Source organism: Puma concolor, chromosome B2, assembly GCF_028749965.1.
Source record: "Puma concolor isolate L17-30 chromosome B2, mPumCon1.1.hap2, whole genome shotgun sequence".
In the NCBI taxonomy this organism is placed as follows: domain Eukaryota; kingdom Metazoa; phylum Chordata; class Mammalia; order Carnivora; family Felidae; genus Puma; species Puma concolor.
The window spans coordinates 2,579,894-2,602,747 of record NC_141671.1 but is presented as its reverse complement, the minus strand read 5'-3'; the positions used below and the strand labels follow the sequence as shown (position 1 = coordinate 2,602,747).

Below are 22,854 nucleotides of genomic sequence, written 5' to 3'. Positions count from 1 at the left end.
GAGGACTCTCATTAGATTCAACCAAAACGGACCATCAACAAGGCATACCATAGTCAAATTCACAAAATACTCAGGCAAGGAGAGAATCATGAGAGCAGCAAGGGAAAAAAAATCCTTAACCTACAAGGGAAGACAGATCATATTCACAGCAGACCTATCCACAGAAACTTGGCAGGCAAGCAAGGAGTGCCAGGATATAGTCAACGTTCTGAGTCAGAAAAATATGCAGCAAAGAATGATTTATCCAGCAAGGCTGTCATTAAAAATAGAATGAGAAATAAAAAGTTTACAGACAAACAAATATTCAGGAGATCATGACCACTAGACCAGCCTTGCAAGAAAGTTTAAGGGCGACTGTCTAAGAGGAGAAAAGACCAAACAAACAAACAAAAACACCAAAACCCAAAAAGATCAAAAGTAACAAAGACTAGAAAGGTACAGACAACACCACCAGAAACTCCAACTCCACGAGAAACATAATGGCAATACTGGACTAAACACTCCAATCAAAACACATAGGATAACAGAATGGATAAGAAAACAAGATCCATCCATATACTGTTTACAAGAGACTCATTTTAGACCAAAAGACACCTTCAGATTGAAAGTAAGGGGATGGAGAAACATCTGTCATACTAATGGTCACAAAAAGAAAGCCAGAGTAGCCATACTTATATCAGACAATCTAGATTTTAAAATAAAGACTGAGGTGCCTGGGTGGCTCAGTGGGTTAAGTGTCTGATTTCTGCTCGGGTCAAAATCTCACAGTACATGAGTTCAAGCATGTCATTGGGCTCTGTGCTGACAGCTCAGAGCCTGATACCTGGATTCTCTGTCTCCCTGTCTCTCTCTCTCTCTCTCTCTGCCCCTCCCTCACTCATGCTATCTCTATCAAAAATCAATAAATATTAAAAAAAAATTAAATAAACACTGTAACAAAATATCAAGAAGGGCATTATATCATAATTAACAGGCCTATACATCAAGAAGATCTAACAACTGTAAACATTTATGCTCGAAACGTTAGGCACCCAAATTTATAAATCAATTAATTACACACACAAAGACTCATTGATAATAATACCATAATAGTAATGGACTGCAGCACTCAATTGGCAGCAACGCACATATCGTCTAAACAGAAAATCAACAAAAAAACAATGATTATGAATGACACACTACACGAAATAGACTTAACAGATATATTCAGAATTATTTCATCCTATAGTAACGTAATACACATTCTTCTCAAGTGAACATGGGACATTCTCCAGAATAGACCACATACCGGGACACAAATCAGCCCTCAATGAGCAAAAAAGATAAAGATCACACTGCGCCTATCTTCGCACCACAACACTATGAAACTCGAAATCAATCACAAGAAAAAAGGTGGAAAGATAACGAATACTTGGAGACAAAAGACAATGTTACTAACTAATGAATGGGCTAACCAAGAAATTAAGGAGGAAATTAAAAAGTACATAGAAGCCAATTAAAATGATAACACCAAAGCCCAGGACCTATGGGATGCAGTAATGGTGGTCATAAGAGGGAAATATATAGCAATCGAGGCCTTGCTAAAGATGGAAGAAGAGTCTAACCTTACACCTTAAAGAGCTGGAAAAAGAACAGCAAATAAAACCCCACACCAGCAGAAGATAGGAAATAATAAAGACTAGAGGAGAAAGTAAGGCTATCACAACCAGAAAACCCAGTAGAACAGATCAATGAAATCAGAAGGTGGCTCTTGGAAAGAGTTAACCAATATGATAAATCCATATCCAGTTTGATCAAAAATAAAAAGGAAAGGACCCAAATAAATAAAATAAAGAATCACATGGGAATACAAGCTGGTGCAGCCACTCTGGAAAATGGTATGGAGCTTCCTCAAAAAGCTAAAAATAGAATTACCCTACAACCCAGCAATTGCACTACTAGGCATTTATCCATGGGATACACGTGTGCTGTTTCAAAGGCACACATGCACCCCCATGTTTATAGCACCACTATCGACAATAACCAAAGTATGGAAAGAGCCCAAATGTCCATTGATGGATGAATGGATAAAGATGTGGTATATATATACATACAACGGAGTATCACTTGGCGATAAAAAAGAATGAAATCTTGCCATTTGCAACTACGTGGATGGAACTGGGGGGTATCATGCTAAGTGAAATCAGTCAGAGAAAGACAAAAATCATATGACTTCACTCATATGAGGACTTTAAAAGACAAAACAGATGAACATAAGGGAAGGGAAACAAAATATACAAACAGTGAGGGGGACAAAACAGAAGAGACTCATAAATATGGAAAACAAACAGAGGGTTACTGGAGGGATTGTGGGAGGGGGGATGGGCTAAATGGGTAAGGGCCACTAAGGAATCTACTCCTGAAATCACTGCTGCACTATATGCTAACTAATTTGGATGTAAATTTTTAAAAATACAAAATACAATTAAAAAAATATTTAAAAAAAATCAAGAATCACAGAGGACAGATCACCACCAACACAGAAGAAATATAAACAATAGTAAGAGAATATTATGAGCAATTATACACCAATAAAATGGGCAATCTGGAAGAAGTGGACAAATTCTTAGAAATACATAAACAACCAAAACTGAAACAGGAAGAAACAGAAACTTTTAACACACCCATAAACAGTAAAGGAATTGAATTAGTAATCAAAACTGTCCCAAAAAACAAGAGTCCAGGGCTGGATGGCTTTCCAGGGGAATTCTACCACATATTTTAAGAAGAGTTAACACCTATTCTTTTGAAGCCATGCCAAAAACAGAAATGGAAGGAAACCTTACAAACTCCTTCTATGAGACCATCATTACCTTGATTACAAAACCAGACAAAGAACCCACTCAAAAGGAGAATTACAGAACAATTTCCCTGATAAATATGGATGCAAAAATCCTCAATGAGATAATAACCAGCCAAATCACACAATGCATTAAAAGAATTATTCAACAAGACCAAGTGGGATTTATACCTGGGACACAGGGCTAGTTCAATATCTGCAAATTCATCAGTGTGATTCATCACATCACTGAAACAAAGGACAAGAACCACATGGTCCTCTCAATAGATGGAGAGAAAGCCTTTGACAAAATACAGCATCCTTTCTTGACAAAAACCCTCAAAAAGGTAGTGCTAGAAGGCTCATACCTCAAGATCACAAATGCCATAAATGAAAGACCTAATGTTACTATCGTCCTCAATAGGGAAAAACTGAGAGCTTTTCCCCTAAGATCAGGAACAGGACAGGGATGCCCATTCTCACCACTGTTACTCAACATAGTATTGGAAGTCTTAGACTCAGCAATCAGACAACACAGAGGAATAAAAGACATCCAAATAAGCCAGGAGGAAGACACACTCACTCCTCACAGATGATATGACACTCTATGTGGAAAACTCAACAGATTCCACCAAAACACTTCTAGAACTGATCCATGAATTCAGCAAGGTTGCAGGATGTAAAATCCATGCACAGAAATCCATTGCATTCCTATACACCAATAATGAACCAACAGTAAGAGAAATCAGGAAATCGATCCCACTTGCAAGTGCACCAAAACCCGTAAAATACCCACCAATAAGCATAACCAAAGAGGTGAAAAATCAATGCACTGAAAACTATAGAAAACTTATCAAAGACATTGAAGAAGACACACAAGAAAATGGCAAAATGTTCCATACTCCTGGATGGGAAGAACAAAGATTGTTAACAGGTCGATACTACTCAGGCAATCAACATATTCAATGCAATCCCTATCAAAGCAACACCCACATTCTTCACAGAGCTAGAACAATCTTAAAATTTGTATGGAACCAGAAAACAACTAAATAGACAAAGCAATCTTGAAAAAGAAAACCGAAGCTGGAGGTACCACGATGCTGGACTGCAAGACATATTACACCTTAACTGAATAGCCACCCAGGTGCCTAGGTACAATATGATTTTTGATAACAGGATTGTAATAGAGATATTCAGTGAAGATAACAAAGCTCAGAGAAATTTAGTCAAAACAAAAAGTCAAAAGACAAGGCAAATCCAGAATTCCCACCTGGCTGAGATTAGGGGATTATTCCTCCCTTACCATTTCTCTGCAGTGTTCCAATTTTCTAATTGTTACAAAGCTAAAGGGCAGTTATCAATAATTAATGGCACCTGCCTCACAGGCTTGTTTTGAGGAATGAATAAACACACACAAAGCATTTCTGAGGGGAAAAAATAAAATGTGTTACAAAGCTGTAATGATCAAGACAGTATGGTACTGGCACAAAAACCAGACACTCACATCAATGGAACTGAGTGTTCTCCACAATAAGTGAACCCAGAAATGGACCCACAAATGTATAGCCAACCAATCTTTGACAAAGCAGGAAAGAATTTCCAATGGAATAAATAAAGTCTCTTCATCAAATGATGCTGGGAAAACTAGACAGCAACATGCAGAAAAATGAACCTTCACCACTTTCCTCCACCATACACAAAATTAAACTCAAACTGGAAGAAAGACCTAAATGTAAGACAGGAAGCCATCAAAATCCTAGAGGAGAAAGCAGGCAAAAACCTCTTTGACCTGGAAAGCAGCAACTTTCTCACTCAACACATCTGCAGAGGCAAGGGAAACAGAAAGAAAAATGAACTGTTGGGACCTTATCAAAATACAAAGCTACTGCACAGTGAAGAAAACAATCAGCAAATAAAAGCAACCTATGGAATGGGAGAAGATATTTCCAAATGATATATCAGATAAAGGGTTAGTATGCAAAATCTATAAAGACCTTATCAAACTCAAAATATGAATAATCCAGTGAAGAAATGGGCCAAACACATGAATAGACACTTGTCCAAAGAAGACATCCAGGTGGCTAACAAACACATGAAAAAATGTTCAAAGTCACTTATCGTCAGGGAAATACAAATCAAAACCACAATGAGATATCACCTCATACCTGTCAGAATGGCTAACATTAACAACTCAGGCAACGACAGATGTTGGCAAGGATGCAGAGAAAGAGGATCTCTTTTGTACTACTGCTGGGAATGCAAACTGGTGCAGCCACTCTGGAAAACACTATGTGGGTTCCTCAAAAAATTAAAAATAGAACTACCTTATGACCCAGCAATTGCACTAGTAGGTGTTCATCCAAGGGATACAGGTGTGTTGTTTTAAAAGGGCACATGAACCTCACTGCACAACAGCAGTGCTATCGACAATAGCCAAATTATGGAAAGAGCCGAAATGTCCATTGATGGATGAATGGATAAAGAACTGGTAAATATATGCGATGGAGTATTACTCAGCAGTCAAAAATAATGAAATCTTGCCATTTGCAGCGACATAGATAGAACTAGACTGTATTTTGCTGAGTGAAATAAATCGATCAGAGAAAGACAAATATCATGATTTCACTTATATGTGGAATTTAAGACATGTAACGGATTAACTGAGGAGAAGGGAAGGAAAAAAAAAGAAAAACAGAAGGAGTCAAACAATAGGAGACTCTTACATACAAACAACAAACTGAGGGATGCTGGTGGAGAGAGGAGTGGGGGCATGGGCTAAATGTGTGATGGGTATTAGGAGGGCAGTTCTTGGGAAGAGTACACGGCTTCATATGTAAGTGATGAATCACTGGGTTTTACTCCCGAAACCAATACAACACTATCTGTTAACTAACTTGAATTGAAATAAATACATTTATTTTAAAAAGAAATAATATTTATGATAAAGATGAATAAGTAAAAACACGTAATTAAAAAAACTAGAATAAAATCATTTGAAAAATATTTTAAACTTCCTTGTGTTTCAAAGTTAAAACAAAACAGTTCTAGGAAGAGAGGGAAGATGGCAGCGTAGGAGGACACTGGGCTCACTGCGCGTCCTGCTGATCACTTAGATTCCACCTACACCTGCCTAAATAACCCAGAAAACTGCCAGAGGATTAGCAGAACGGAGTCTCCGGAGCCAAGCGCAGACGAGAGGCCCACGGAAGAGGGTAGGAAGGGCGGCGAGGCGGTGCGCGCTCCACGGACTGGCGGGAGGGAGCCGGGGCGGAGGGGCGGCTCGCCGGCCAAGCAGAGCCCCCGAGTCTGGCTTGCAAAAAGCGGAGGGGCCTGATGGACTGTGTTCCGACAGCAAGCGCGACTTAGCGTCTGGGAGGTCATAAGCTAACAGCTCTGCTCAGAAAGCGGGAAGGCTGGAGGACAAAGGGAAGGAGAGCTGTTGAGCCCCCGGACGACAGAGCTCAGTTTGGTGGGGAACAAAGGCGCTCGCCAGCGCCATCTCCCCCGCCCATCCCCCAGCCAAAATCCCAAATAGAACCAGTTCCGGCCAGGAAACTTGCTCGCTCTGCGCAAACACCCAACTCTGCGCTTCTGCGAAGCCAAACCTCCGGCAGCGGATCTGACTCCCTCCTGCTGCCACAGGGCCCCTCCTCAAGTGGATCACCTAAGGAGAAGCAAGCTAAGCCTGCCCCTCCTGCCCCTGTGCACCTTGCCTACCCACCCCAGCTAAGACGCCAGATCCCCAGCATCACAAGCCTGGCAGTGTGCAAGTAGCCCAGACAGGCCACCCCACCCCACAGTGAATCCCGCCCCTAGGAGAGGGGAAGAGAAGGCACGCACCAGTCTGACTGTGGCCCCAGCGGTCGGCTGGGGGCAGACATCAGGTCTGACTGCGGCTCCGCCCACCAACTCCAGTTATACACCACAGCACAGGGGAAGTGCCCTGCAGGTCCTCACCACGCCAGGGACTATCCAAAATGACCAAGCGGAAGAATTCCCCTCAGAAGAATCTCCAGGAAATAACAACAGCTAATGAGCTGATCAAAAAGGATTTAAATAATATAACAGAAAGTGAATTTAGAATAATAGTCATAAAATTAATCGCTGGGCTTGAAAACAGTATAGCTGACAGCAGAGAATCTCTTGCTACAGAGATCAAGGGACTAAGGAACAGTCACGAGGAGCTGAAAAACGCTTAAACGAAATGCATAACAAAATGGAAACCACCACGGCTTGGATTGAAGAGGCAGAGGAGGGAATAGGTGAACTAGAAGATAAAATTATGGAAAAAGAGGACGCTGAGAAAAAGAGAGATAAAAAAATCCAGGAGTATAAGGGGAAAATTAGAGAACTAAGTGATGCACTAAAGAGAAATAATCTACGCATAATTGGTATCCCAGAGGAGGAAGAGAGAGGGAAAGGTGCTGAAGGTGTACTTGAAGAAATAATAGCTGAGAACTTCCCTGAACTGGGGCAGGAAAAAGGCATTGAAATCCAAGAGGCACAGAGAACTCCCTTCAGACGTAACTTGAATCGATCTTCTGCACGACATATCATAGTGAAACTGGCAAAATACAAGGATAAAGAGAAAATTCTGAAAGCAGCAAGGGGTAAACGTGCCCTCACATATAAAGGGAGACCTATAAGACTCGTGACTGATCTCTCTTTTGAAACTTGGCAGGCCAGAAAGAATTGGCACGAGATTTTCAGTGTGCTAGACAGAAAAAATATGCAGCCGAGAATCCTTTATCCAGCAAGTCTGTCATTTAGAATAGAAGGTGAGATAAAGGTCTTCCCAAACAAACAAAAACTGAAGGAATTTGTCACCACTAAACCAGCCCTACAAGAGATCCTAAGGGGGACCCTGTGAGACAAAGTACCAGAGACATCACTACAAGCATAAAACATACAGACATCACAATGACTCTAAACCGACATCTTTCTATAATAACACTGAATGTAAATGGATTAAATGCGCCAACCAAAAGACATAGGGTATCAGAATGGATAAAAAAACAAGACCCATCTATTTGCTGTCTACAAGAGACTCATTTTAGACCTGAGGACACCTTTAGATTGAGAGTGAGGGGATGGAGAACTATTTATCATGCTAATGGAAGCCAAAAGAAAGCTGGAGTAGCCATACTTATATCAGACAAACTAGACTTTAAATTAAAGGCTGTAACAAGAGATGAAGAAGGACATTATATAATAGTGACAGGGTCTATCCATCAGGAAGAGCTAACAATTATAAATGTCTATGCGCCGAATACCGGAGCGCCCAAATATATAAAACAATTACTCATAAACATAAGCAACCTTATTGAGAAGAATGTGGTCATTGCAGGGGACTTTAACACCGCACTTACAGAAATGGATAGATCATCTAGACACACGGTCAATAAAGAAACAAGGGCCCTGAATGAGACATTGGATCAGATGGACTTGACAGATATATTTAGAACTCTGCATCCCAAAGCAACAGAATATACTTTCTTCTCGAGTGCACATGGAACATTCTCCAAGATAGATCATATACTGGGTCACAAAACAGCCCTTCATAAGTTTACAAGAATTGAAATCATACCATGCATACTTTCAGACCACAATGCTATGAAACTTGAAATCAACCACAGAAAAAAGTCTGGAAAACCTCCAAAAGCATGGAGGTTAAAGAACACCCTACTAACGAATGAGTGGGTCAACCAGGCAATTCGAGAAGAAATTAAAAAATATATGGAAACAAATGAAAATGAAAATACAACAATCCAAACGCTTTGGGACGCAGCGAAGGCAGTCCTGTGAGGAAAATACATTGCAATCCAGGCCTATCTCAAGAAACAAGAAAAATCCCAAATACAAAATCTAAAGCACATCTAAAGGAAATAGAAGCAGAACAGCAAAGGCAGCCTAAACTCAGCAGAAGAAGAGAAATAATAAAGATCAGAGCAGAAATAAACAATATAGAATCTAAAAAAACTGTAGAGCAGATCAACGAAACCCAGAGTTGGTTTTTTGAAAAAATAAACAAAATTGACAAACCTCTAGCCAGGCTTCTCAAAAAGAAAAGGGAGATGACCCAAATAGATAAAATCATGAATGAAAATGGAATTATTACAACCAATCCCTCAGAGATACAAACAATTATCAGGGAATACTATGAAAAATTATATGCCAACAAATTGGACAACCTGGAAGAAATGGACAAATTCCTGAACACCCACACTCTTCCAAAACTCAATCAGGAGGAAATAGAAAGCTTGAACAGACCCATCACCAGCGAAGAAATTGAATCGGTTATCAAAAATCTCCCAACAAATAAGAGTCCAGGACCAGATGGCTTCCCAGGGGAGTTCTACCAGACGTTTAAAGCAGAGATAATACCTATCCTTCTCAAGCTATTCCAAGAAATAGAAAGGGAAGGAAAACTTCCAGACTCATTCTATGAAGCCAGTATTACTTTGATTCCTAAACCAGACAGAGACCCAGTAAACAAAGAGAACTACAGGCCAATATCCCTGATGAATATGGATGCAAAAATTCTCAATAAGATACTAGCAAATCGAATTCAATGGCATATAAAAAGAATTATTCACCATGATCAAGTGGGATTCATTCCTGGGAAGCAGGGCTGGTTCAACATTCGCAAATCAATCAACGTGATACATCACATTAACAAAAAAAAAGAGAAGAACCATAGGATCCTGTCAATCGATGCAGAAAAGGCCTTTGACAAAATCCAGCACCCTTTCTTAATAGAAACCCTTGAGAAAGTCGGGATAGAAGGAACATACTTAAAGATCATAAAAGCCATTTATGAAAAGCCCACAGCTAACATCATCCTCAACGGGGAAAAACTGAGAGCTTTTTCCCTGAGATCAGGAACACGACAGGGATGCCCACTCTCACCGCTGTTGTTTAACATAGTGTTGGAAGTTCTAGCATCAGCAATCAGACAACAAAAGGAAATCAAAGGCATCAAAATTGGCAAAGATGAAGTCAAGCTTTCGCTTTTTGCAGATGACATATTATACATGGAAAATCCGATAGACTCCACCAAAAGTCTGCTAGAACTGATACATGAATTCAGCAAAGTTGCAGGATACAAAATCAACGTACAGAAATCAGTTGCATTCTTATACACTAACAATGAAGCAACAGAAAGACAAATAAAGAAACTGATCCCATTCACAATTGCACCAAGAAGCATAAAATACCTAGGAATAAATCTAACCAAAGATGTAAAGGATCTGTATGCTGAAAACTACAGAAAGCTTATGAAGGTAATTGAAGAAGATTTAAAGAAATGGAAAGACATTCCTGCTCATGGATTGGAAGAATAAATATTGTCAAAATGTCAATACTACCCAAAGCTATCTACACATTCAATGCAATCCCAATCAAAATTGCACCAGCATTCTTCTCGAAACTAGAACAAGCAATCCTAAAATTCATATGGAACCACAAAAGGCCCCGAATATCCAAAGTAATTTTGAAGAAGAAGACCAAAGCAGGAGGCATCACAATCCCAGACTTTAGCCTCGACTACAAAGCTGTCATCATCAAGACAGCATGGTATTGGCACAAAAACAGACACATAGACCAATGGAATAGAATAGAAACCCCAGAACTAGACCCACAAACGTATGGCCAACTCATCTTTGACAAAGCAGGAAAGAACATCCAATGGAAAAAAGACAGTCTCTTCAACAAATGGTGCTGGGAGAACTGGACAGCAACATGCAGAAGGTTGAAACTAGACCACTTTCTCACACCATTCACAAAAATAAACTCAAAATGGATAAAGGACCTGAATGTGAGACAGGAAACCATCAAAACCTTAGAGGAGAAAGCAGGAAAAGACCTCTCTGACCTCAGCCGTAGCAATCTCTTCCTCGACACATCCCCAAAGGCAAGGGAATTAAAAGCAAAAGTGAATTACTGGGACCTTATGAAGATCAAAAGCTTCTGCACAGCAAAGGAAACAACCAACAAAACGAAAAGGCAACCAACGGAATGGGAAAAGATATTTGCAAATGACATATCGGACAAAGGGCTAGTATCCAAAATCTATAAAGAGCTCACCAAACTCCACACCCGAAAAGCAAATAACCCAGTGAAGAAATGGGCAGAAAACATGAATAGACACTTCTCTAAAGAAGACATCCGGATGGCCAACAGGCACATGAAAAGATGTTCAGCATCGCTCCTTATCAGGGAAATACAAATCAAAACCACACTCAGGTATCACCTCACGCCAGTCAGAGTGGCCAAAATGAACAAATCAGGAGACTATAGATGCTGGAGAGGATGTGGAGAAACGGGAACCCTCTTGCACTGTTGGTGGGAATGCAAATTGGTGCAGCCGCTCTGGAAAGCAGTGTGGAGGTTCCTCAGAAAATTAAAAATAGACCTACCCTATGACCCAGCAATAGCACTGCTAGGAATTTATCCAAGGGACACAGGAGTACTGATGCATAGGGGCACTTGTACCCCAATGTTCATAGCAGCACTGTCAACAATAGCCAAATTATGGAAAGAGCCTAAATGTCCATCAACTGATGAATGGATAAAGAAATTGTGGTTTATATACACAATGGAGTACTACGTGGCAATGAGAAAAAATGAAATATGGCCTTTTGTAGCAACGTGGATGGAACTGGAGAGTGTGATGCTAAGTGAAATAAGCCATACAGAGAAAGACAGATACCATATGGTTTCACTCTTATGTGGATCCGGAGAAACTTAACAGGAACCCATGGGGGAGGGGAAGGAAAAAAAAAAAAAAGAGGTTAGAATGGAAGAGAGCCAAAGCATAAGAGACTGTTGAGAACTGAGAACAAACTAAGGGTTGATGGGGGGTGGGAGGGAGGAGAGGGTGGGTGATGGGTATTGAGGAGGGCACCTTTTGGGATGAGCACTGGGTGTTGTATGGAAACCAATTTGACAATAAATTTCATATATAAATAAAAAAAAAACAAAAAGAAAAAAAAACAAAACTACTGAATGGGAGAAGATATTGACAAATGACATAACCAATAAAGCGTTTATATTGTAATTTATACAGGTCTTATACATACAATGCCCAAAATACAAATGATCCATTTAAAAATGGCCAGAATACATGAATAGACATTCTCCAAAGAAGACAACATGATGACAAAAAAAAAAAAACAAAAAAAAAACCACGTCAAAACATGCTCAACAACACTGATCATCAGGTAAATACAAACCAAAAACGCCATGATATGTCACTTCATCCATGTGAGAATAGCTAAAATCAACAACACAAGAAACAACAGGTGTTGTCAAGGATATTTACAAATGGGAACTCTCTTGCATGTTGAATCCATGAATTCAGAGTTTGAAAACTCGTTGCTTAAAACAATGAAGTAAGGTAATTCTCATGAGAGTCATCAGCAGAAACGTTGGATGACAGGTCCAGACACAAAATCTTAAGGGCTCTGACATTCAAAGTATTCCATCACAGGGTCTTCCGTACCGAGTCATCTGGAGTCATAGCCCCTACAAAGCACCTTCTTCATTGCTCCAGTCACATCCTTGTTCCGCAGGGTATATATAAAGGGGTTGACCATGGGGGTGACGATGGTGTAGAAGAGAGAAACGAACTTGCCCTGATCCCGGGAGTAGTTGTTGCTAGGCTGCAGGTAAATGTAGATGCCTGTGCCATAGAACAGGGAGACCACTGTGAAGTGGGACCCACATGTCCCAAAAGCTTTCCTCTGCCCTGAAGCTGACTTTATTCTGAACACTGCCTTGACAATCTGACCATAGGAGAACGTGATTAAAGCCACAGGTATGAGGAGAATGATCACACTGACAAAGAGCTCAGACTCATTCACAGTGGTGTCAACACAGGCAAGCTTGAGCAGTGGGGGAACCTCACAAAAGAAGTGCTCTATTTTATTTCTCCCACAAAGTGGTACAAGGAAGGTGAGCACCGTGTGCAATGAGGAGTTGGCAAAACCAAGGAACCACGATGCAGAAGCCATCAGGGCACACAGACGGGGGTGCATGATCACTGTGTAGTGCAGGGGCCTGCAGACGGCTGCATAGCGGTCAAATGCCATCACCCCTAACAGAATGCATTCTGTGGATCCCAACCCTAGAGCGATGAACAGCTGAGCTACACAGCCACCGAAGGAGATAGACTTGTCTGCTCCCCTGAGATGAACCAGCAGCTGAGGAACAGTGCTGGTCGTGTAACACAGGTCCAGAAAGCTTAGGTTGGACAGGAAAAAGTACATGGGAGTCTGCAGGTGTGGGTCCAGGCGGGACAACGCAATGATGCTTGTGTTTCCCAGCAGGGTGAGCAGATAGAAGATCAGAAGAACCACAAAGAGGACTTGCTCCAGCTGAGGCCGGTCAGAGAAACCCAGCAGGATAAAGCCAGTGAAAGAACTTCCATTTTTCTGGTCCATTCTTTCTTATCACATGTTTCCTGTCAAGACCAAGCATTTAGCAATTTTTAAAAGCAATCTTCAAAGCAATAAAATGTTGGCAGGATGTGAATTTAGCATGTTATAAGACAGGGCATGGGATTGTATAAGTAACTCTTTGAATAAATTATGGACTCATGAAATTGCCACCGCTCATATTAATTAATTCTATATTATCAGAAAAGAAAATCATAATATTTAATGTAAGAAAAATCAAGTAATGGACCTGTGTCTGCATCCCTCATAGGTACAAAATGTCTTTCAGTCTCAGCCTAGTAGGCTGAAAGTAGTATAAAATATGTGTGTGCACCCCCGTGTTTATAGCAACACTATCAACAATGGCCAAAGTATGGAAAGAGCCCAAATGTCCACCAATGGATGAATGGATAAAGAAGATGTGGTATAAACATACAATGGAGTATTAGTCAGCAATCAAAAAAGAATGAAATCGTTCCACTTGCATCTATGCGGATGGAACTGGGGGGTATTATGCTAAGTGAAATTAGTCAGAGAAAGACAAAAATCATATGACTTCACTCATATGAGGACTTTAAGAGAAAAAACAGATGAACATAAGGGAAGGGAAGCAAAAATAATATAAAAACAGGGAGGGGGACAAAACAGAAGGCACTCATAAATATGGAGAACAAACTGAGGGTTGCTGGAGGGGTTGTGGGAGGGAAGATGGGCTACATGGGTAAGGGGTATTAAGGAATGTACTCCTGAAATCATTGTTGCACTATATGCTAACTAATTTGGATGTAAATTCAAAAAAATAAAAAAGAGAATTTAAAATCAATAAAATAAATGAAATAAAATAAAAATATGTGTGCATTTCAGAGAAAATCGGGATAAGGGAAAAGAGGGAGGGAAGTCAGAAAGAATAGGAAAGTGCTGCACACAGAGTTAGTCATCATTTTTTTAAAAACTTTTTCTAATGTTTACTTATCTTTGAGAGAGGGACAAAGGCAGAGTGTAAGCGGGGAAAACAGGAAGAGAAGAAGACACAAAACTGAACCAGGCTCCAGGCTCCTAGCTGTCAGCACAGAGCGCAACATGGAGCTTGAACTCATGAACAGTGAGATCTTGACCAGAGCCGAAGTCAGACCCTTCACCGACTGAGGCACCCAGGCACCCCAGATTCATTATTTTTCATATGTATCTCATAATTGCACACAACTGGAATACACACACTACACATGGCACAGGTCATGATACAACATGATCTCGAAAATAAATTCAGTTACAGGAATTTATGACCTAGAATATATTTCTACAAAGAATTCAGTTACATTCAACACATCGCTGCTAGTTCTGCATACAAATATCAGGTTTCTTTGTGTGTGTGTGGAAGTAAAACAAATACTCAATGAGAGAAAACCTGACAACAACACCATTCAAACAGTCCTTAACGTTAACCCCAAAGATGCTTAAAATTACCATACCAATTTAACAGGAACTCTGAAAATTCATCGGCTGTGCAGAGTCCTTTGGAATCAGAACTCTAAAATCCAGGGGCCAACACTCAATTCTTCCTTCTGCAGATTTCTGTTTCACACATTACTCCATTACAGTAATTACACCAACCTTCATAAAATTCCTCAAAGAGGTAGGATTACTCCATATCACCATTCTAGTCACAACATTTTAAAGCATTATCCAAATGGGTAACCTATGTACAAGGTGTAAAGCTTTGCATCATTGCCTAGGATAAAATAATTACTTGGGAAAATATATAGAGATAAACACAGATATATTCTCAAAGCCATGACAAGTCAAAGAGCTATAATGCAAACCTTAACATAGTACAAGGAAAGGCCTAAAGGAAAGGATATAATGGTATTATACAAAATCTCCCACACCTATCTATATTATATTAATGATCACCATTCTGGAAGCTAGCCTGCAGAGACAGTCACACTAGATCAAACACAATGCCAGCTCTAAGGCTCTAAGGGTCATCTGATGACCATTTCCATCCAGCTGCACAGTACTGAATGAGCATAGTAACATACGAACGAAAGAGGTATCAGGACACGAGTATTTCAGTTCTTTCATATTCAGAAGGGTAGCCATCCAGCACATTTTTAACTCTTCCAAGAGTTTTAAAATATGATGCAAGTTTCTTTCAAACCAATGTGTGAAAGAAATGGGTACAAAACTGGCATAAAATAAATGTCCATATAAATGGAATAAAGGATGTGGTAATTCACACTGTTTTATACCTCCTTTGATTTCCTATTAAGATTGAGCAGTGGTATCCACAAAACAGAATCTATGCACCAACAATTTGTTAATAGAATTAATTATAAAGGTATCAGGCACAGTCTAAATATGCAACAACAGAGAATATCCCCTCCTTAACACCTTCTCAGAAGAGCAAATAAAAACAAACCATGGATCGTTCTCATGCACACGTGCACAAATATACACACATCCATCTGAAACACATTGTTGACAAATTTTTATTGCTTTAATTTTTTCAGTTTATTTATTATTTTGTGTGAGAGAGAGTGAGCACAAGCAGTGGAGGGACAGAGTGAGATGGAGAGGGAGAGAGGAGAGACCCAGAGAGAAATTCCCAAGCAAGCTCCTCACTGTCAGCACAGAGCCCGACCTCACACCTCTGAGACCATTACCTGAGCCAAAATCAAGTGTCAGAGGCTTAACCAACTTCGCCACCAAGAGCCCGGCTGGCAAACTATTTAAATTGCCTGACAAAGGAAACACTCATGAAAATGAAGGAGAGCAAACAGAAAATGCTAACTCATCCAAACAAAATACCAATATCATACTGAACCATTAGAATAAAATAACGATATATTTTAAAAGTCCATATGGATAAGGACTAGGAAGACAGTTGAGAAAACATAAAGAGGTGGTGAAATGAACTTGTACAAATTTCTTGCTGTTTTACAATATTATATGTGTATGGGTGGGTTTTAATACATTTATATTAACTTAATATATATACTAATATATATATATATATATATATATATATATATATATATATATATATATGAATGTAGAATGCAGCTGTCATGAAATAATCTGATACAGGAAATCCAGTTATGAATATTACACATAAATTGTTACTTTGCACACAAAAAAATACTTGAAAAGGACATATGTTATATATAGAGAGAAAAAATTATTAGTTAAAATAAAAACAGATCTTGCAAAATTAAAAAGTGGCATTCTATGTAATAATTACCATCAAAAAAGTATATAATTGAAGTGACACCTCACAAGAACTCAATTTACAATAACGAGAAAACAGGCATCAAATGAAAGACGTTAAATGCTTACTACTGACAGACATAAGGTAATAGAGCAATTACCCTAAGTGTTCAATGCTACATGTAACTCTAAACGTTTTGGTGGAAGAATACAAATGTCCACAAAACCAGATGCTCAGTATGCATACTACACAGGTTAAAGACAAAAGACCTCAATATAATGTCTCCATTTAAGGTGTTGTTTCAAACATGTAACATTCACTGATATGTTTGATATAAACATACTGCCCTATCCAGTTCCTGAATGAATACTGAAAAAGTGCGGGCAAGATTTGCGCAGCCTCAGTGCCACCACTGAATCGCTGTTCCTTGCTTGATGCTTCTGTCTCATGGGTCTCATGTGACCTCAGACATATGAGAACAGGCCCCCGATGATGAGGGAGGATGAGCAAATGAGGGGAATGCAGCCATCACTAGATAGGAAATGACAGATGTGATCAACACTGACAGGGCTGTAGGGCAAGTTTTATGGGGAAGACAATGAAGTAGGATTTCCACTGCGTGTTGTTGATTCAGGGAATGCTCTCGGGATAAACAGGGTGAGGGTGGAAAACAGCAGAGGATGTTGCTAAGCAAGGATATGGTCTCCAGTGGAACAGAGCAGGAGTCTGATCCCATGAGAAGCTGGACAGAACTCTCCAGTAAAAGCATCCATCTGTGATGGTAGAAATTCTCTGTCCTCACTGTCCAATACTATGCCCACTCTCTACCTGTCATACCTGAGCATTTAAAATGTCCTATCTAAGAAATCGTGGTGCCTGGGTAGCTCAGTCGGTGAAGCATCCAACTTTGGCTCATGGCATGATCTCATGATTTGTGGGTTAGAGCACCACGTCGGGCTCAGTGTTGACAGCTTAGAGAATATAGCCTGCTTCTGATTCTGTATCTCTCTCTGTCCCTCCCCTGCATACACTCTTGTCTGTCTGTCTCTCTCTCTCTCTCTCTCTCAAGAATAAACATTTTTAAAAATTTTTAAATAAATAAATAAAAATAAAATATCCTAGCTAAGAAACTGAATGGTACACTTTATGTAATTTTAATAAATTTAAATTTAAATAGCTTCCTGTGGGTACCTACTACTGAATTGGACAGCATGACTCTGGAGCATGAATTGCATCAGATTGAGGCCTGCCTTGGCATTGGCACCTTTTGTACATCCCATAGTCTGTCACTGGCTGTGAGCTGCTCCCACCATGTTCCCCAGAGCACCTGGCAATGTGGCTCCCTTTCAGCTGAGGACAATTCTCTCAAGAAGGGAATGGCTGTGAACCTTGGAGTCCATACTCAAAACAAGTAGTGTTTAGATTGGAGCCCCAGCATGTAAAGAGCGTCTGAGCAGGTCACCAACAGCATTCATACAAGAGTCTACTTGTGATCGTGTGCAAGGATAGAAGGATAGAAACTCGTGTGCTTTACACATCACCTAAATGCAACCACACACACAGAAACACACATGCCCCCCCCACACACACACACAACACACTGTGTCAAGTAAAGCATTCAGGTTTTTTATCACTTTTTCCTCATCATTTGGTTACTTATACGCACTTGAAGGATCAGCTTTCTTCTTAAAAATAAAATCAAAATAAAGATGCATGGACAGAATATACACCAAATGGAACTTCCCTAATGTAATGTTCAACATAGCAGTTAAAAACTTCATACATATTTTACATATATAGCTAACTGGTAAGGGAGAAAATAAATATTTAAATTAATAAATACTGATATGATTTTAGCATAGAGAGGAAATATTATCTAATTTCACAGACAATATGGAACAAAGGGAAAGCATGGAGGCATACAATCTGATAGTTTTACACATATAGATTCTCTACTAATTTTTTTCTAAAGGCAAATGTTATTCCCACTAAACATGTATATCTAATTATTTTCCACATGTGCACAGAGTGGGGCAATGCATGTGCGACAGTAGAATCAAATGTCTAGGAATGACTTGGTGGCCTCGATAATGAACAATTACATTTAGTTCTTAAATTTTGTGAACTTCCACAGTCTGTTGCATTAGACAATTGACCATATGCAAACCATTTAGCTCTTTTTTTGTTTCAAGAACAATTGCAACTGGAAATTAACTTGTCGATTCCTACAGCAACACAGCAACCAAGTAATATTTCACTCACCTTTATTCACCTTCCCTGTGGATTCAAAGCTATTTCCCTAACTCTACTCCAAGTTACTGCCTAAATACAGTTCTGGGAATAGGAACATGGACATGGAGAATCAGTGTCTGCAGTAAGTACAAAGGTTGACTGTACCAGCCTGGCTTATTCATAACTTTTTCTTAAGGAAAAGGACACCTTCGCAGGATGACTTCATAGGTCTTCATGTGACACCAGAGATCTGCGCTTTGCCTCTCAGAGGTAGAGGATGAAGGCAGTCACAGACTCGAAGTATGGTGTCCTGAGTACAATGACCTGCCTATGCAACAGTGAGACCCTTACGAGCATGTGAGAGGGTTCCGTGTTTCTGAACTCTGGCTGGGCTTGCACAGAGAATCAAGTCCCTTCCCCTGCTGACGTCTCTGGGGAACAGATGCCCCACACTCTTAATGAGCCCATGTCCCTGAGCTGCCCAGACATGGCAATCCTCAGGGACATGACTCTGGAGAACAATGCCGGAGGAGACCTAATCTGTCTCTTCTATTAGTTCACATATCTCACAGAGGACAATAACTCCCTAGACCTCCCTAGCTACCTTAGCTCCCATCTGTGAATGACCTAGCAGTTTTACAAAACACTTAAGGTTTTTTCCTCACAACTGCCCAAAATGTGCACACATAATTATGTAAGGAAGAATCCATTCACTTGCTTAATTTTAAATGTAAATATGTAAACACATTTTTCATTTAATTTCATTCACAACCAATTATACAGGATCACAGAGCTAATAATTAGGCACATTATAATCTTTACCATCAATATAAAAAAGGGCCACCAAATTCTATCAAACCTCTAATGTGGTTAGGGGCAAAAACTCAAATCCTCTAAAACACTGTACATTTTATAAACACTGGTTTTAATGGCATCCTCAAATACTGTAAAAAATTACCTCTGTTGTTAATATGTGTACATGGTGTATTTAAATTCAGCTAGTATTTGCATTTAAGCTCAAATTGATTTTGAGTTTATCAGGAGACTTACAAATACTCAATAAGAAAAATGGAAGAAAATTGATGGGTACTTTGTGGCCATTTCTCAAAGATCCATAACTTCCAGTTTCATTCATCATGTTCTGCCTAAGGAGATAAACTACCTCCTGCTAAAAACATTCTTGGACTTGGATGTTCTCAGGTATTCACATACCATGTAGATCCCATCCTGATGGTTATGGGGAGAACTGAAACTCTGGATGTCCTGAGGAGGGAGAGAATTACACACCTGCTATTATGCTTTTCTTCCCAGGCCTCACTCAAGAGAAGAAAGGTCCCAAATATACAATCTAACCTTGCACCTAAAGAAGCTAGCAAAGGAACCACATGAAGTCTAAGGCAAGCAGAAGAAGGGATATAGTAAACATGAGATCAGAAAAAAATGATATAGAAACAAAAAAACACAGTAGACCAGATCATTGAAACTAAGAGCTGGTTCTTTGGAACAATAAACAAAATTGATAAACCTCTAGCCAGACTTTTCAAAAAGAAGAGAGAGGAACCAAATTAACAAATCATGAATAAAGGAAGAGAGATCATAACCAGCTTTGTAGAAATACAAACTATTAGAAGAGAATACTATGAAAAATGATTTGCCAACAAACTGGCCATCTGGAAGACATTGAAAAACTCCTAGAAACTCACAAACTACAAGATCTGCAACATGGCAGAAAAGTAGGGGGATCCATACTTCCTGCGTCTCTCAAACAAAGAAGTGTAGAGGGCAAAGGACTTTGAACACCAGAACCTGGGGAGAAAAGAGGCTGAATCTACCAGGAAGAAAATGGGAAAGCTGGAGAAAAGATGGGTGGGTGGCTGCGAACAAGGGGAGATAAAAAAAAAAGGCCAACTGGGCATGGAGCGGAGGGACCCACTTCTGCGGAGAGACAAAAGGAAAAGAAAGAGCAGCTAGGGAAGTGTAGGACTGCATCTGGACAAGAGAAGGAAAAGGAAAAGGCAGCCGTCTCCCTGGAGTGCTGTGGGAAAAGACAAAGCCTGCCTGTGTCAGCCTGTGTCTGCCCCCCCCCCCCCCCAGGGCTCAGCGGCGATGGGGGCGGCTCAGTCACCAGTACAAGAAGGTGGTCCTCCCTGAAGGGGACTTTAATACTCCACTTACAACAATGGATAGATCATCTAGACAGAGAATCAATAAAGAAACAAGGGCCCTAAACAAGGGCCCTGATACGTTGGATCAGATGGACTTGACACATATATTTAGAATTCTGCATCCTAAAGCATCAGAATATACTTTCTTCCAAAGTGCACATGGAACATTCTCTAAGGTAGTTCACATACTGGGTCGCAAAATATCTCTTAATAAGTATAAAAGAATTGAGACTATACCATACACACTTTCAGACCACAATGCTATGAAACTTGAAATCAACCACAGAAAAAATTCTGGAAAACCTCCAAAAGTATAGACGTTAAAGAACACCCTACCACAGAATGAATGGGTCAACCAGGCAATTAGAGAAGAAATTAAAAAAATATATGGAAACCAATAAAAATGAAAATACAACAATCCAAATGCTTTGGGATGCAGCAAAGGCAGTCCTGAGAGGAAGATACATTGCAATCCAGGCCTATCTCAAGAAACAAGAAAAATCCCAAATGCAAAATCTAACAGCACACCTAAAGGAACTAGAGGCAGAAGAAGAAAGACATCCCAAACCCAGCAGAAGAAGAGAAATAATAAAGATCAGAGGAGAAATAAACAATATAGAATCTAAAAAAAAAAAAAAAAAAAAAAAAAACAGTAGAGCAGATCAATGAAACCAAGAGTTGATTTTTTTGAAAATATAAACAAAATTGATAAAACTCTAGCCAGGATTCTCAAAAAGAAAATGCAGAGGACACAAATAGATAAAATTATGAATGAAAATGGAATTATTGCATCCAATCGCTCAGAAATACAAGCAATTATCAGATAATACTATGAAAGATTATATGCCAACACACTGGACAACCTGGAAGAAATGGACAAATTCCTAAACACCCACACACTTCCAAAACTCAAACGGGAAGAAATAGAAAATTTGAACAGACCCATAACCAGCGAAGAAATTGAATCAATTATCAAAAATCTCCCAACAAATAAGAGTCCACGACCAGATGGCTTCCCTGGGGAATTCTACCAGACATTTAAAGCAGAGATAATACCTATCCTTCTCAAGCTGTTCCAAAAAATAGACAGGGAAGGAAAATTTCCAGACTCGTTCTATGAAGCCAGCATTACTTTGATTCCCAAACCAGACAGAGACCCAGCAGGAAAGGAGAAACACAGGCCAAATCCCTGATGAATGTGGATGCAAAATTCTCAACAAGATACTGGCAAATCGAATTCAACAACATATAAAAAGAATTATTCACCATGATCAAGTGGGATTCATTCCTGGGCTGCAGGGCTGGTTCAATATTTGCAAATCAATCAATGAGCTACATCACATTAATGAAAGAAAAGATAAGAACCATATGATCCTGTCAATCGATGCAGAAAAAGCATTTGACAAAACACAGCATCCTTTCTTGATTAAAACATTCAAGAAAATCAGGAGAGGGGCGCCTGGGTGGCGCAGTCGGTTGAGCGTCTGACTTCAGCCAGGTCACGATCTCGCGGTCCGTGAGTTCGAGCCCCGCGTCGGGCTCTGGGCTGATGGCTCAGAGCCTGGAGCCTGTTTCCGATTCTGTGTCTCCCTCTCTCTCTGCCCCTCCCCCGTTCATGCTCTGTCTCTCTCTGTCCCAAAAATAAATAAAAACGTTGAAAAAAAATTAAAAAAAAAAAAAAAGAAAGAAAATCAGGAGAGAAGGAACATACCTCCACATCATAAAAGCCATATATGAAAGACCCACAGCTAATATCATCCTCAAGGGGGACAAACATAGATTTCCCCCTGATCAGGAACACCACAGGGATGTCCACTCTCATCACTATTCTTTTCCAGAGTACTGGAACTCCTAGCCTCAGCAAAGAGACAACAGAAAGAAATAAAAAGTATACACATTGGCAAAGAATAAGTCAAACTCTCACTCTTCACAGATGACATGATACTTTACATGGAAAACTCAAAAGACTCTACCAAAAAACTGTTAGGACTGATT

General features: G+C 39.8%; 1 protein-coding gene across 1 annotated transcript; it reads right to left on the bottom strand.

Moving 5' to 3' along the window:
* Window positions 1–12,324: 12,324 nt before the first annotated feature.
* Window positions 12,325–13,260, bottom strand: LOC112853594 (olfactory receptor 2B8-like). Its single transcript, XM_025917152.2, has one exon. It carries the CDS (start codon window positions 13,258–13,260, stop codon window positions 12,325–12,327), a length of 936 nt encoding a protein of 311 aa, XP_025772937.2.
* Window positions 13,261–22,854: the final 9,594 nt, after the last annotated feature.